Source organism: Orbicella franksi, chromosome 14, assembly GCF_964199315.1.
Source record: "Orbicella franksi chromosome 14, jaOrbFran1.1, whole genome shotgun sequence".
In the NCBI taxonomy this organism is placed as follows: domain Eukaryota; kingdom Metazoa; phylum Cnidaria; class Anthozoa; order Scleractinia; family Merulinidae; genus Orbicella; species Orbicella franksi.
The window spans coordinates 5512476-5529220 of record NC_138158.1 but is presented as its reverse complement, the minus strand read 5'-3'; the positions used below and the strand labels follow the sequence as shown (position 1 = coordinate 5529220).

At 39.0% G+C, this 16745-nt stretch overlaps 2 protein-coding genes across 2 annotated transcripts in view; one reads left to right on the top strand and one right to left on the bottom strand.

The window, feature by feature from the left end:
• The window catches only part of LOC145468141 (uncharacterized), a 14073-nt gene extending 8370 nt beyond the window's left edge, over nucleotides 1-5703 (bottom strand). The window contains exon 1 of the mRNA XM_081451828.1: nucleotides 1969-5703. Coding sequence (XP_081307954.1) covers nucleotides 2244-3281 — 1038 coding nt within the window. The 5' untranslated portion in view covers nucleotides 3282-5703 and the 3' untranslated portion in view covers nucleotides 1969-2243. The remainder of the gene's footprint in view (nucleotides 1-1968) is intronic.
• Nucleotides 5704-6853: 1150 nt separating this feature from the next.
• Nucleotides 6854-16538, top strand: LOC145468139 (procollagen C-endopeptidase enhancer 2-like). The gene is made up of 7 exons (XM_081451826.1): nucleotides 6854-7205; nucleotides 9158-9346; nucleotides 11272-11480; nucleotides 12468-12635; nucleotides 13018-13042; nucleotides 16054-16163; nucleotides 16450-16538. The coding sequence occupies exons 1-7, from the start codon at nucleotides 6934-6936 to the stop codon at nucleotides 16518-16520; spliced, it is 1044 nt and encodes a 347-aa protein (XP_081307952.1). The 5' UTR covers nucleotides 6854-6933; the 3' UTR covers nucleotides 16521-16538.
• Nucleotides 16539-16745: the final 207 nt, after the last annotated feature.

The window sequence follows — 16745 nt, the reverse complement described above, 5'->3', positions numbered from 1 at the left end:
GAATTTTAGATCATTATACTACGAAGATATTATTTCAAAAAGGTCGCGTGAGCATTTTAAACGCAATTGGATAATGCAATTCAAGAGTTTTCATTGGCTGAGCCATCATGGGCTATGAGCCATTATCAAATAACTGAGATACTGCGCGCGCTCTGATTCGTCAATAGAGTTGCTAAACATATGTTCTATTGTACCGGTAAACCACGGTTCCCGATCTATGGCAGTTCTACGGGGGAACTAGAGAACCCGGAACTCTAGCGATAACAAATGTTATAAACAGTTTTGCCTTTCACTGGCTGAGATATCAATAACACGAATATCATTTTCATTCTACATATACATGGACATTTGCATGTATGTAAAAAAAGGACCAGAAGTTAGTCGTCATATAAAAATTTTACGCCGACTCCGGTTACGCTTGAGATTAAAATAAGGGAAGTTTTGAACCCTTTTTTCAGTGCTTTCCACGGTCTGTCGCCTGGGCCTGATTGTTCAATTTGGGTTGTCAAACAAAGCAGGAAAAAGATTTCTTTCCATCAGAAATTTTGAGTTTAAACTCAATGCATGCATGCATAACACGATAAATGAATTTGGTTTCCATTAGCTTAGCTTTCAAGCAATAACTTTCATTTAGCAAAATACAGAGAAACACGGACTTCATAGCCTTCAGCATAAGTAACTAAGCGTTTCTGTAACTAACCTTTATTCCATTCGGCGCAAAACTTTGGAAAGTTATCGTTACCGCAAACACTGCGTTAAATTACTTCAACAAGCACTTGAAGTTTGGACTTCCATGCTTTTTGTAAAGACTTTTACTTTCGTGATGACCAATTCCATCTACGAATCCCTGCATTTCCCCGTCAGAATACTTTTGAATTAATAAATATACTTTTTGCCTGTCACCGATAATCTGATCTTTACCTTTCCTTTCTTAAAACTTTCCCAGCGTAAAATGTTTTTGTCGTTTATTGCGCCAGTAAACCCATAATATATAGATTTAGCCAAGCCTAAAAGCGGAGCTTCTGGACCGCTTTGTTCAAAAACCCGATTAAGCTAACCCTGGATAAGCGATAATTTTGATTTGAGTTTTGTAACTTACAGCGGTGAGGTTTTCTGTTCATATTTTTGGCCTTCTGTTCTGATTTTGAACAATCTCAAGCCCTGACCCTAAAGTAATGAAAAACACTTGTATAGACGACAAATTTATACTTCGTTTAACTTTTAATCCTGGGCTGGCGTTAACCCAATTTCCGAACAACCCGGCGCTAATTACAACACATTAACCTGACATGAACCTGGGATCCAAGCGAAAACAAGTACTTAGCCAGCGGTCATATTAAAGAAAAAAAACATAACCTCGATGAGCTATAAACCTGAGACCGCTAAATGATACTGGTCAGCAGATACCTTGTTTTGACAGGTGTCAATTGACCCTAACATGGATGTCAAATATCAAAGACGTACGCTGTAAATGAATACTTGGTACTAGCTGGAGTATGGCGGCCATATTGCGCGATGTCGTCGTCGTCGTTGGGCGCACGCACCCGCGATCCATGCCCCTAGTCGTAATGACCATGAAAAAAGAGTTGCACGGTTTTCTATTTCTATACATGCATGTCATTCTGTTCCTATAGTTATGGTGCTCCGCTTGGCGGCCCGGAGCTCCGCTAATAAGTCCTAATATAGCCGCCATCTTGAAACGAAGTCCAACATCTCAGGTCTAGTAACGTTTTTCCTGGTACCTTGCTAGTTTTTTTTTTTTACATCAAGACAGTCTACTGTCGCCTGGAACTTCATCTCTCGATATAAGAATCCCATTAGTCTAATATAGCCGCTATCTTAAAACGAAGTGCAACTTTTCTGGTCTAAGACTTAGTAAATGGTTTGAACCCAGGTGTATGAGTAGTTTGTATAGTGTGATCGTCCGTGTGAGGGTAGTTCTGAAAAGAACTGTTGTTGGAGACTGACGTTTCGACAACCTGAGCGGAAGTCATCTTCAGAGTCAAGTGAATAGTTTTTGTCAGTCGATGATGTTATAAGTCTGGTCCGTTGAATATGATTGGTCAGTTTAGCCATGCTGGTATTGGCTGAAAGACTCGTGTTAAGTTTGTCATCAGTCATTGGTGGGTTTCGATCCGTCTATTGTTAGTCATATTGGTCGGTTTTTGGTCCGTTTATTGTTAGTCAAATTAAGTCGGTTTGTTGGAAGTCCGTTTGTCGGTTTCGTTTCAGTCATGGATAAGTCATTTGTAAGGCGCCGGTGGTTGTTGATATCTGTTAAGTGGCGTTTGTTCTAGGCTAGTGTACCAGCTTTCCCGAGTCAGTCGTTGAAAATAGTCTGTATTGTAGGTTAAGCACTGAGCAGAGTCCCAGTCAATGTTGTGGTTTGTCAGTTGATGATGTACAGCAATGTGATTGTTGGCATCACCATTTCTCGTGGCTCGTTTGAGTTCAGTCAGTCCCGTGTTAAGGTTTCTGCCAGTCTCGCCAATGTAGGAAGCCTCGCAGTCGGAGCATTTGATCTTGTAAACTGCTCCCCGTTTGTTGTTAGGTTCGTCCCTGTCTCTCACCTTGGTCAGTAAGTGTCGTAACGTAGTTGTAGGTCTGTGGGCTACACGGATGTTGTAGGGCTGTAGGATCCGTGAGATGGTCTCAGAAGTACCCTTAATGTAAGGTATAGTCACTGTAGTAACAGGCGTTGGGTTCCTGTTCGTTGCGTCAGCTTCAGTAGGTCGGTAAATGTTTCGCCTAATAAAGTCAGCGTTGTAGTTGTTTTTGTGAAAAACACGTTCAAGGTATCTGTTTTCGTCAAGTAAGCTGTCCGGTGTGTCACAAACTAGTTGCGCTCGTCTCGTCAAAGTCTTTATAGTCGTGGCTTTGTGTGAAGTCGGGTTGTAGGATGATTCGTCAAGTAATCTGTCGGTATGCGTCGGTTTTCTGTGCACTGTCGTTCGCAGTTCGTTGTTGTCGCGGCTTACCAAACAGTCTAGAAAAGGAAGTTTTCCATTTACTTTGATCTCTTTAGTAAACTGGATATCGGCGTTCTGTTCGTTTAGGTGGTCGTGGAAATCGTCAATTTCGTCTTTGTGAACGGTCGTAAAGGTGTCGTCAACGTAGCGTAACCAAAGCGGTATCGTTTGTCGGCAAGTTGCAAGGGCGCGTTCCTCCACGTGTTGCATAACAGTTTCTGCGACAAACACAGAAACAGGCGACCCCATGGCTGTTCCATGCAACTGTTTGTAGTGTTTATCGTTACACCAGTATTCCACTTCAAATGGCATTACAGTGTACCGAGACCGCTATACAACAATCTACTGTTAAACTACCGTTACCGACAGAAGACATCATGAACTTACTGAACTTTTGCCTTACATCGACTTACTTTCAGTGTAACGGTAAACATATACATTGACAATGTTACGACGAAATTCATGATCAACAACAGGACAGACGCATGAAAAACTGACGTCAATTTGTTAATTTGATTTTTGAAGGGGCGCGTGTCGGCGCGTGTAGAGTCCAAGTAAATCTTTTGTTTTTCGCCGAGAGACACTGGGACCTACTGTAAACCAAAGATGGCGAGCTTAGTAACCAAGCGCCCTGGTCATACGAAGAGCTTTTCGACCAATCAGAATAACAGTGCCACTGGGACCTACTCCATGCATGGGACATTCTCGTCCCCAGTGCTACGCGTCTCAAAATGTCGTTGACGAGTAGCTCTGGACGCACCCAAAAATTCGAATTTTTTCATTGGCTGACAAAAAATGAATGCGCAGCAGAAATGAAAATTACAAAGCTCTACACATTCCATTTTACTTCCGGCCCGGATGGCGGCACCTTCGCTCAGTTAACACAGGCGCGCTTTACGAAAAAACAAATGGTGACCTTTCCCGATAGATCCGAAGGAATCGTTAAAGTTTCCACGTAACCAAAGGAGTATGTCGCCTGCAACGATGTCATTCACGATCGTAGTCATCGTCCTTTGTTGTAGAAGCGGAGAAGGTGGGAAGAAACGTTTAGAACTCGGAGAATCAACCAACTAATACAACAATTACTTTGTCGCTGACCATACCCCAAGAAATCATAAAATTAAGTTCGAATCGGCAGCGGGTTTTAAGAAACGTTTGTCTTCCTTTATGAAAAGCTGAAAAGGAAACTTAGAGCCAGGTGAAAAGACGAAGAAATATCACTCTTGCTAAGCAAATGTGGCACTGTAAATGTGAAGGTGAGTGTGTTTTTCTCTCTCTGAAAGATCAAGGAGATCAGATTCTAGCAGTCCAAAATGTATTGATATTAAATTGCCAAAATGAGTCAAAGGTCCGTGTTATAATACTCTGCTACGTACCTGGATGCTGTAGCAAATGGTCTGAACATGAAGTTTGGTTTGTTTCTTCCACATATTGTTATGCATGTATTTTTTACTATCTGTTAAGAAGCTTCTGCTGTTATAGATATATATAATATCTTTTTTTTTTTTAGCTCCCCTCTCTTTATTATTGAGACCTCCCTTATAGTCTCCCCCCAAAAAACACGAACAAACCTTTTGTGGTCAGGCAAGAGTTTAGTTTGCTCTAGAGCCTTCACCCAAATTTTTTTTTTTTTTATATATAATTTACTTGTGGAAATGATGTGTAAAGGTAAATAACCATAGATAACCATAGCTGAAATTTGAGGCCCTTTCCTCTCTCCCCACTTTTGTTAGGAAGCAACTGCAACTAGCAAAACTTTATTCCGTCACAATAACATTAATCAGTAAATGACAATAATTTATCATCCATGCAAATAACTGTGAACAAGTATAAGAGACAATTATTTATACATGTATAACTGATAACGAATCATCAGGACTAGTGGGTTTCCAAATGTAATGTGGGAATTATCTCTATTAAAAACAAATCAAACATTAAAGGTGTACAGAGTTACATTAATATCCCCATAAGAAAAGTATCATAATCTTTTTGTTAGCCTTTGAAAGACCATAATAGTGCTACATAAATTCCTTGAAGGATGACCATTTATGGATAATTCAAATAGGAATGTTGCTCTTGCAGTTCAATAAATAATACTGAAAAAAAAGGAGATGGAGAAAGAACCATTGTTGATAGTAAAGCTATGTGGCTGATGTTCTGATCAACCACAAGACGTAGAAAGTATACATTGAGATTTGTTGTTGCACATGGTTGTATAACAGGCTGAAAAGCCTTATTACCATGAAGTAACATGAATTGTAAAAGAGCAATTTCATTGCATTGTTTCCCATTCATTTTGTTCATGCAGTTTCCTAAAAAAAATCTTCCTTAATGTACATTGAGGCACACCAATATAAATCACTCTCTTCACATCAGGAACCTCTACATGTATACCAATGCCAGATACTAATGTTATAGTTAAATCATTTTTGCTGTATTATATTTTTGGTAACACCATATACTCATATGGGAATACTGAAATAAATTGGTGTTGTTGTTGTTGTTGAAAGCACCCAAAAGATTAAGCTTTATATAAGCTGGTTGAAAGGTATAAAATGAATAAAAATGATTACATCGACAAAAGGAGTGGGGGATGGGGGACAAAATGGTGGAATAGCCCTATATCTAGTTTTGTAATGTCTACAGGCTTTTCTCAAGCCTGAATGTACAAAAACCATCATTAGATGTTCCAGATAAGCTAATTAAAATTGCTGCAGAGCCATTATGGAAGCCCCCAACACACATATATAACCACTCGATTACAACTAGCATAGGACTTTTATTTTTTTCTTGGCGTGTTTCTTAACATGGTTGTAACCACTTCAAAAGGCCAATTGCTACCCTATACCCTGGTTACCACACACATATTTTTTTTATTCTTTCCATAGCCATATGCAAAATAGATTTCTCTTCTCATATTTATTTAATTATATTACTGATGTTAATTAATTCTGTAAATAATGCACAATAAAAGTTGATCGATTGATTTAATTTGACAGTTTAATGATCTGTTGATTGTGTAAGACCCTTTTTTGTAAAAAAAAAAAAATAGAACAGAATGGGGTTACTTCGAAAAATGAGGACATGAAAGATCATATGAAAGTGAGCACCTTTATTACATTCCTTGCAAGGAAACATGAGCAAAACTCCAATACAACAAAACTTTCCTGAGTTCAACAGATTTTTATTCTGCTGCAGCTTACAAACCTATGTAGATAGCCAGGAAGTAAATAGTTCTTACCATTAAAAAATTTTCCCTTCATCTATCAGCACGGCTTATATTTAAATCCTCCGGTCAGTGATGCAATTTCCACGGCTGATTTCCACAAACGCTTCCGTGTGTCCATAAACAAATTTTACCGTGTCATCGATAGACGTAATACATGCCGTATCCTGATTACTTTGCTTGAAAGCTTTCACAACTGCACCTCGCTCTTTAAACTTCTCCTTTTTATCGAATATGAAGAGAAGAAACAACAAGAACACAGCTATCGATTCCTGAATTTTTCTGGACGGTCCACCACAAAATGCACCGCGAAACCCGTTGGTAAAATATCACACAAGCTGGCAATCGTGTTTGAAGCGGCGACGCCATTTAAGGCCGCTTTCTACTCTCTTTTTAACTCTAAATCACCTAACTTCAGCGAAGTGAAAACACATGTCAGCGTTCCGATCTGTTTACATCTGAAGAATACTCTCTATTCCTCTCTCCCCTCCCTCAGGATTAGTTTCTGAGCATGAGCAGATATACAGGCCAAAATTACGCATGAGTTACCGGATGTCCGTGATTTACGGACATCCGGTAATGGCTGCTACCAGAGCCCTCCGTTTCTCCGACCACGTGACCAAAAGAAACGGAGGCTCTGGGGACGAGAATGTGCATGGGAGGTTTCCTTCAGCGACAACAGCGAACAGGGAAGTCGTTTGTTATTGTTGACGAAGTCTGCTTCGAAATTACACACTTATGGACGGAGAAAGATTACTTCTGAGTCTTCTGTGTCTTCTAAGTCTGCCTGTAGTTGTCTCTAGTGGTTGTCCAACGTCACCTTTCACAGGTTCGAATGGACATATCGAATCTCCAGGCTTCAACACAACTCAATCTTACGACGATAACGTGTTATGTACGTACAGAATAATGGTGCCCGCTAATCGAAGGGTAATTCTTGAGTTCAAAAAGCTCTCTATCTTGGGAACTATGCCGAACTGTGAGGGAGACTCTTTGGAAATATTTGTCGGGTAAGTGTTTTACTCAGTTTACAGGCGAAAGTAAGACAACTTTTAGCTATACATGTAATTAAGGCGATGGCCGTCGCGTATGTTTTGTTTTCTATGTAAAATCGAGACGAGACTATTGTTCTGAATTAAAGATAAGACCAATATTGAGTCACATATTGCTTCCATTCTCACACGCATGTTTGAGGTTTTATTTCCGATTTGAAACGTAACTCACTGAAACTACAAGTTAGTACAAGTTTTGTCTAGTCGAGACTTGAAAGCTGCTGTATTGAAAAATTTAACTACTGGAATTAAGCTAAATATTAAGCTTATGTACACTGCTGAAATATTATTTTTGTCGTCATTTTAACACCAAGTGGAGATATGTAAATTATCACACCTCAGGTTTAACGCTTTTGTGCGATCTTATAACAGAATAGTAAGAGATATTTTTAGGGGTGAGATCATGCATGTTGTATTAATGATTAATGATGAAAGAAAACTTCATATATTTTCCGTGATGACTGGAGCACATTGGCTTGATTTGTACTTAGACGGATCACACGTCCAGACATACTATACAGTACATCAAGATGAATCGTCTATCTAGAATAAATCCTATCTAGCTGGGATGAATCTGGGCAAGGAATGGCAAAACGTCTGACAGTAAATTGATCTGTGTGTAATTATATGCAAACAGCCGGATCATTTGTCTAGACGAATTATCGACAAAAGGTCCTTTGTCAAGACAAACTTCAGAGAAAAACTCTTAAGTTTGACAGAAGTTTGTCTGTCAAGACGAAGTACTGTGAAAACCCCCTGGGGGACTCCCTTATAGAAAGGATGTGCATGTTCACGGTACCTTTTAGGGGTTTAAAAGCAGTTTTGGTGTCCCTTAGGGTGTTAAGCCTCAAAAGGTCCACAGTGGGAACTTTTGTGGTACCTTTTGGGGTATGGAACCGAAAAAATATGTCCACAAAACAGGATCTTGGTACTTCTTAGAGGTTCTTTTCAAAATTTCCAACAATCACCCTGATCCTTTTTATATTGGAGTCCCCCCTCCCTTCCCCTTGGAAAACCCTTTAGTTTGACAGAAGTATGTCTATCAAGACAAACTACTGCAATAGCTCATCTGAATGGATGATCTGTTAGCCCATATTTATACACGGACGAATTATCCGAAGACGAAGTGCCATTCTTTGCCCAAGTTCATCTGGATGCCATATGACATTTCCACCTCAAGAAGGACAGATTGTTTCAATTTCCAGTATCACAAGACAATGAAGATTGTAGCTCAAATTGACGTATGTTAATTGACTATTTAGCAAATTCAATAGTCAATATCTAAGCTTAACTAGAGTGGGCTCATATTGCAAATACGAAGCTCGAGTAAAGGCTCTTCTTGGAGCATTTAGTTTTCTTTTGAAATAGGTGCTCCTAGAAATTGAAGCTGTAGCTGAGCGCCTAAAAATTTTGGCAGTGCACTTAAAAATTTACACCTGGTCGCACAAGTGCTCCTAGAGCCAAAAATAAACTTTGAGCCCTGCCTGAGATTGCTGTAAATTTACGCATCCATACTCCCATGTCCCACTTGTTTTTACTTTTTTTTTGTCATCTTAGCACGGAGAGGTGAAAATGATGTGAAAATGTTAGTGTGGGCAAAAATACAGGGTACTTTGCTTTGTTTTCTTTGAGATGAAAACAGAGACTTATGAAAATGTACTATTGTAGCTGTGGCCTTATCTATCTATCTATCTATCTATCTATCTATCTATCTATCTATCTATCTATCTATCTATCTATCTATCTATCTATGTAAGTATATACAAGGAGCTAATAGTAATAATGTAAACCTGTAGAAACCTGTGATGTCACAGCTGAAACAAAATCTTAATCACTGTCCATCCAGCTTATAGTGGCGATTCCACTTAAAGGGAAAGTTGAGTGTACATTAAAGCTGTCTTGTGTTTCAGATGCAACAAGGCATCCATCGGTAAATTCTGTTCTTGTTCGGATTTGACAATGCCAAACAAAATCTACTCCCTCGACAACTGTATGACCCTAATTTTCAAGTCTGATGAGTCAAAGAGAGCTGAAGGCTTTAAAGCAGAGTACACCTCAATAGATAACAGCACAGAATTGGATCCTAATTCAAACTGCAGGTTTGTATCATGTTCTCAAGTGGTGGAGAGTGCATTTGTATTTGGAGTGCTAGTAGTAATCTATGCAGCTGCAGTAGCTGACTGTGTTTCTATCTCACAGTAGACCCTCTGAGAAAATTTAGCCAGAATTTTCAGTACCGATCAGAAGAAACCTAACATGGAACACTTGACAGAATGTGTTCTGTTCCCGTTTCACACGCATTCCTGTTCCCATTCTGTATCCGTTCCGTATCCGTTCCATTCCCGTTCCATTCCCATTCTGTATCCATTCTGTATCTGTTCTGTGCTGTTCTGTTCCCGTTCTGTTAGCATTCCATCGGTAAGCGTTCTAGGAACTTGTTCAGAAGAACCAGGTTTCAGAGACCTCGTTTACAAGATTAGGGACACTCATTTGCATTTTATGAAATGCGTTAAAACTGTCGCACTTATGCGAGAATACGAACAGTAAACTCAAATCTTCGATACAAAGCGACCAGTAGACTGTGTGATTGCCCAAGGAAAGGAAGAGGTAAACCAGCTTGCCGAGCACTTTGTATTTACACAAATACTTTTAGTGAGATTTAACATTGAAGTATCGCCAAAAACTGTTTGGCAAATGTGGAAGAAACTTGGCTGGAGGACGCAAGCAGTGCAGAGTACTGACAAAAAGCCTAAGCAAGTATTTTGTGATACTTTTACTGATGTTATTTTCACAGGCGAATGCTCAGTTAAGATTGAATGTTATCCTCGCTGATCCTTCTGCAAAGTTGGTGAACAACACTGTAATGAAGGTCAACCAAAACATTTATGTTTTGTTTTGTTTCTCTTCATGAGGAAACCTTTCAATCCCAGTCTAACTCAACTCGTCAATCCATTTCCTTACTTGGACATAAGTCGACAATAACAAAATGGCTGTGATGAACACAAAATGGACAAGAAGATGCGGGGAAAATGTTTGCTTAGTGGGTGTAAAAAGAAATAAAAAAAAGACATAAGATGATTCACTCTGTCATTTTCTCAAGATTGCCGGGCCGGACAAAAATTGGACGAACTTGTATTTAAAGTTACATCGTTTCTGAATCCTTGGTAAGCACTCTGATGGCATAACTTACTAGCACGTGTTCTGAAGAACGCATTCTCTTATGGTTTACTTTCTGGTGAAAGCTTTTTTCCATTTTTGTGATTCGTAACCATTCCGTATCCGTTCCATTTTCGTTCGGTATCTGTTCTGTATCCGTTCTGTACCCATTCTGTAGCCGTTCCATTCCTGTTCCGTTCGCGTTCTTGTATCCATTCTGTATCCGTTCTGTTCCTGTTCGCAAACGTGTTCCCTGGTAGGTTTCTTCTGATGGGTACTGTATCAAGTTTATTGTTTGGAATCCTTCTCAATCTTCCCCAATCTGAACTACATGTATCTTTGTCGCTGTTTTGTTCTTTGTTTTCTAGCTTAGTACCTTATTTATTATTGGAAAGCTGATTTTAGAGTGAAGAATAGTGTTTTCACCAGGCCTGTAAATTACTTGTGAATAAATTATAAGGGTGCAAAGACACCTAATAGTGTAGTCTGCACTTGGCATTTCTTCAAAATTGGCCCAAGAAACTTCACATTCCTGTCGGGAATGTGACAGACAGAATCCACCAGTGGGACTGTAAAGTAGATACACTAAGTGCCAGGCTATTGGATATGACTTCCTAGTTGTACATATGCATGCTGATTGTAGTAACAAATACAGACTGAGAATTACATGAGCATGCATTTTACAAAGACAAACGTTTGAATGGGAAGTTGTTTCATAATAGAGTTAAAGATTGTGTATAGTGTTACTTTGTAATTGTCCATGGTCCATGACTATGATAAGTGTCTGTTTGCGGCAATTGCCCACCCACACAGGGTGTCTGTTGGCAGCTAATAATAATTTATAGCTTGACCTTTCTATCAATTGTAGTAGTACCAAGCTCCTGGGATCGTCTAATGGAACATTCTTCACTCCCAACTGGCCATTGACGTACCCTCCAGATGCTGCTTGTTCATGGACATTTAATCCTCCAGCAGAAAAGATTGTTCACCTGTTTTTCATGAGCTTTGAAATGGAGGGAAAACATGAATGTGACCCGAACAGGCCGTCCGTGACTGCAGATGAAATACGCATTAATGGTGGGTAAAACAAAAGAGAAGCATACTAGATGTTTGCCCTTATAAGCTGGTTACACTGTAGTTAGAAATTAGTAGCCCTGTTTCGAGTCCTGATGTACACATAACCCTCTCCACCCAGGTTTCATACACCTGGGCTGGGTTGTTCAAAAGCCAGTTAATGCTAACCCAGGATTAAAAGCTAACCAAAGTATTCATTTTGTTGTCTAAAGACGTGTCTCACTGCTTTATATGTTTTGTATGGTTTGAGATTATTAAAACTCAGAACTGAAGGTCAAACATCGTAAACCAACAACCTTACCAAAAAGTTAGAAAAATGAAATCAAAATTCATGCTAATCCAGATTTAGCTTAATTGGTCTTTGAACAACCCAGCCTGAATGTGAAGAGTATCTCTCTAACTCCACCTAGAGGCATCATGGGTAATGGCAAGTTTATTATCAAGTGTACAGTGTAATCCTGAAATCATCAAGCATCCTTCTTTTGGGGGGTGGGGGGTGGGGGTGGAGGAGGAGGAAGTTTTACATCAAACCCTTTAACTTTTGCATCTATTTTATTTGTGAGTATCAAAATGGAACTTTAAAATCTTCTGAACTACAGTCCATGTACATTCACTAGTCCTATAACAAATTATTCAGTGATCTGTTAGCAGATTAGGGCATACATGTACGGTGTACCAAGATCTAACAAACTTTCACGAATGGCTGTTTCAATAGATTATAGTTGAGACATGGCTCCGGTGGTCGGGGGACTACAACAAAAGAATATCGCATTGAGGTTGATGCATGAATAAACTATGATTCAAGTTTGTTTTTGCTGATGTTAAACCTTGGCGCCATGTTAGAATTTTTAATATATCACAATTGACCCATTCTCTGCTGGTACTTGTGGTAAACGAGTTTTTTTAGGTGCCATGAACTAATTGTTAATCATTGCTAGGAGCTACTTAATAATTTGCACAGAATGATCAAGGCAACTTTCTTTCTTCAAGGTACAAATTCAGCAGGGGGTAAAGAAGACATTGTTCCAAGGATTTGTGCAAAGCCAGACATGCCCTATTACACTATAAAGCAAATGCAGGCAGTCACGGTCAGATTTGCATCAAATCGTAGAGATGAGTTTTCTGGAGCTATCGCTGGTTATGCTAGTTACAAAAAAGGTATGTTTTTCTTCACTGTTGAATATAATCTAGCCATTGAACAGATTTATCTCAAACCTTTCAGGGCCAGTGGACATAATTATTTAATAATTGTTATTGATCGGAACTAACAGTTACAGTTGTAGAACTTCCACACTGAAAGCAGACAATACAGGGCCGTCAGCGCTTGAGTTGGTGTTGCCTTTATCTTCACACCTGCAACACTCTTGTTACTTTGTGACACTACTGTCTGGCATGTCACGTGCCAAACTTTAAGATAAACAGCCTTGAACTTCTGTTACATAGATACTTGAGTTTAGAAATCGCAGAAAGTGTTTAGAAAATAATTTTTTGAAAATAATTGTTGTGAAATGATGAATTCTTTTCCCTACTTTTTCTATAGATACATTCAACTCATCATCTCCTGGGTAAGACAAACATGTTATTTCATGATTGTTGTAAATATATTATTATATATGGGTCGATAGGGCTCGACACTTACACTTAGCCACTGTCCTTTGGAAAGTAAAGTTACTTCTTGGAAAGTGAAAAATTGAAAAAGAACCAAAATACTTATCTGGTCTGAAGTAAATTTTGGGCTATGCTGGAAAGTACCTTATATCTTAAAAAAGCTTCAGCGAAAAATGTGTACACGTATAAAAAAATATTAAAAAACTTATGATAAAAATAATCAGCTCCAACAATGATTTTCTGTCTTCAAAAGGACGGGCTCACACCATTCTAGCATTTACCGATCCGCCATATTGGAGTATTGAGAGAGCTGCTGAGTTACCCACCTGAATCAACAATGAACTTGCACTACAACCAAAATACACCATTTTTCCCATCACTGAAGTGGGGGGAGGGTTGGTCGTAATTGCGTTTGACAAAGTGAAACACAAACCTAATTTTGACCTGTGGTTTTCCAGAGTTGGTCTCCCTGTGCACGGTTGTAGGCCAAAAAAACCACATTCCTGTAAGGACACCAAAATGGCCACCTGGCTTGATTTTTGCAGGGGCATGCCACGGCCAGTAAACTGGTACCGTTTAATGTTAAGACATGTGATAAGACATGTGGCAAACATTTGAGTATGTGAGCAGGCCATGGGAGTTCGTCTTTCCGATGGATCATTTTTTGACTTCTTTCCATTCAGTCGCCATACGCTTTGCTATTATGTGCTCGCAGCGTTAGATTTTGGGGAATTTAACCCATTGACGCCTGAATGAAATTGCCCGCGACCCACCCCTAATTCCCTGGCGTTTTTTGGAATATTTCTGAGCAAGCGAAAGCACAAAAATAAACCATATGCGCAGTAACCACAGACACAAGATCAGGTTTCAAGACGTCGTTTATTTAAAGTTGAATAACTGAAGGGTCAAAATATTAAAAAATATTAGCAAAAAGAACTCAACCTAATGTGTAAAACTGATGAGAAAACAAGAAATTATATTATTTCTTTACCACGCGACAAAATGTCCCACAGAAGCTGAGAAAATTGACTTTACGAAAATGAGTTAATTATTGACTTCGGGGGAAAAAACGAACCAAATACAACAGAATTGAATTTCTTGTATTATAACGGCTAACATTTGAGAAAACAACGAAAAATAAAAGCGAAGAACTCATGTAAAAATCAATCTGAAAACAAGAAATCAAGTAATTTCTTCGCCGCGCAATGAAAATATTACGGCGCTGCGAAAGAAAGATGAAAGTCGTAAATCAAAAACACGACAAAAACAAGCGAATTATTTTGAGATCAGTCGTATTTCAACTGTGTTAAATAAGTGGCCATTTAGTTCTTTTCTCAGTGGTTCTGTAGTAGCTGAATAAGACTCCAAAAAATATTTGAACGAAGCGAATAAACTAAATAAACAAAGCGCCTGGAGGTCACCGTAAATTAAATATGCAGAAATCCAGCGTGCAAGTTACTGTTCACTTTTAAAACCTAAAATTCCCAAATACAGGGAACCAAATGAAAGAAATGCGAAAGGAAGTTCAATAACAATAAATTTTTATTCAAGCTGAGACGAAGAAACCTATTTAAAAGTAAAAAATTGTTCAAAATCTCGCAGACGTGCTTTGCTGCATGACCGCACGTTCAAATTATTCTTCACGCTAACGCGAAAGCTTGAGTTTTTGCCGACCGCTTTTGCAGTCATTTTAACGCCTGTGGCTTTACCAATCGTTCCAAAAGTTGAAATCAACTTCAAAGTAATAATGTACATTACCATTTTTGTTTCTGAAGTCCGAAAAGCCGCTTTAAACCTGCGATCTGTCGTCGAAACTTACTTGAAAGCGCTCCGATCTTCATGTTTTCTCGGCAGTTGTAGGAAGAAAAACTTCTTCACCAGAAAGTTTTGAGGACTCTGTACTCCTTGATCCTCCATTCAGAGGCCACCTGAACATTGATTTGTATTTTTCCTTTCTATTTTAAAGCCCAAAGCAGTAATTTATCCGTCTTAGGAATGAAAACCAGACCTTGGAAGTTTTTTAGATTTGGCCCGCAACGCGCCATGATTACCTGCACTTTTCGAGCACGCGATTTTAAGAAGAAAAACTGTCTTTCTAGGACCCCTAAAGTCCTCTGAAAATATGCTCAGAAAGTCCATTCTGATTGGTTTATTTGTCCTCAAGAACAATAGAACAATAGGAGAACCAAAAAGTCTTCAGGGAGGGTAGGAAAGGCAATTGTCCCCATGTGCTTTTTTTCGGGCGGTTACGGGCGGCACAGGGAAATGGAGGAGTTTTTTGCACGGGCGGTTACGGGCAGCACAGGCGTCAATGGGTTAAACACTTCGACGAAGGTAGCAGTCTTTATCCGGTCGAAATTTTATTGTTTGGAATTGGTGGAAAAGTACTCTGAAGGCAAGACCCATAAGACTACTTTATTCATCAGGGGAAATACTCGAATTAGTCACATGGAGAGTTTGTTTATGATAAACGACCATGCAAAACCAGCATGTGATTGCAAATGCTAGCTTAGAGTAATGTACGTAATTTAAATATTCTATGAAACTTGAGAGTCTACAGAAACTGGTGGCGTCACGCAACGTATCAACAAATCGTGACCTCTTCACTAGCATGGACTTTGACACTATGCATATCTGACTGTAAAACCTCGGTTGCTGCTGAAAAATGTTGATTTTAGCAGTAGACAAAGGTTGAAAGTCAGCTAGTGAAATCATTTATTTATGGTAAATATATATTAAAGTGAGAGCGTCGAACGCACTCTCATAATCTCTGGTTACTACTAGTTTTTTAATATTTAAATTGACCAAGATTGTAGGCGTCCCTTAGCTGAGGTTTGACTGAACTGTAATTCAATGTTCAGGAAGATTCCTAGTAATCGGTGATAAAGGCTACATGAATGCCAGTTGCAATGTCAAGCTGACAATCCTTTTTCTCTGTAATTGTAATGGTGTGTTTTATTTTGTTAAGCTGCAAAGCCATCCAGGTCCCTGAATCCACAGTCAATAATACTCAAAGTACCAAAGCCAGTACTACTCAAAGTACCAAAGCCAGTACTACTCAAAGTAACAAAGCCTCAGGTAAAGGATCTACTTGTGAGAGTCACATTTGCGCCATGTGTTCTACAGGCAACAGTACAACAAAATTTGCCAAGTACTTCTTATTTTGTTCTCTGAATGCATTGCAAGCCTAAGATGCTGGGCAATATTGACACGTTAATCATAGTAGCTAAAATACTCTCTCTTTGATAAACACTTTATCTTAGTTCGTTAATTCATTAAGCCTAGGCTAGTCAAGCTTTTGCTCATGAAAACTAAGTTTTGTATTTTAATGTTAAATAATGTTTTCATATATATTCCTTTTTAGGAAAGCAGACATTAGTAAAAGCTTTGGGTGTAGTTGGTGCTGCAGTCCTTGCAGTTGCAGTGTTTTGGTAATTATTACAATGGTAGGATTTAATAGTGTGACCATCCTTGCATAAATCCTCTTGGTAAAGATCTGAAGGTGCACTAATGGAAATGCAATGAAAATATTACGTGGTTCTAGTCCGCAAGGGGCGAAGTGTGTACCCTCCTCTTAGGGTGTGCTTTTCAATTTGCAGGTTTGAGGCCTGCAGATGTCTTTTACTGTTTTAGATAAGTATGAGAGAAGAAGGAGTACAA

Bases quoted from the DNA above. Each gene is read 5' to 3' on its own strand.
- LOC145468139 (XM_081451826.1), top strand. From the start codon at position 6,934: ATGGACGGAGAAAGATTACTTCTGAGTCTTCTGTGTCTTCTAAGTCTG. The intron at 12,636-13,017 runs GTATGTTTTTCT...CTTTTTCTATAG, and splicing joins TTATGCTAGTTACAAAAAAG to ATACATTCAACTCATCATCT. The intron at 13,043-16,053 runs GTAAGACAAACA...TATTTTGTTAAG, and splicing joins TTCAACTCATCATCTCCTGG to CTGCAAAGCCATCCAGGTCC.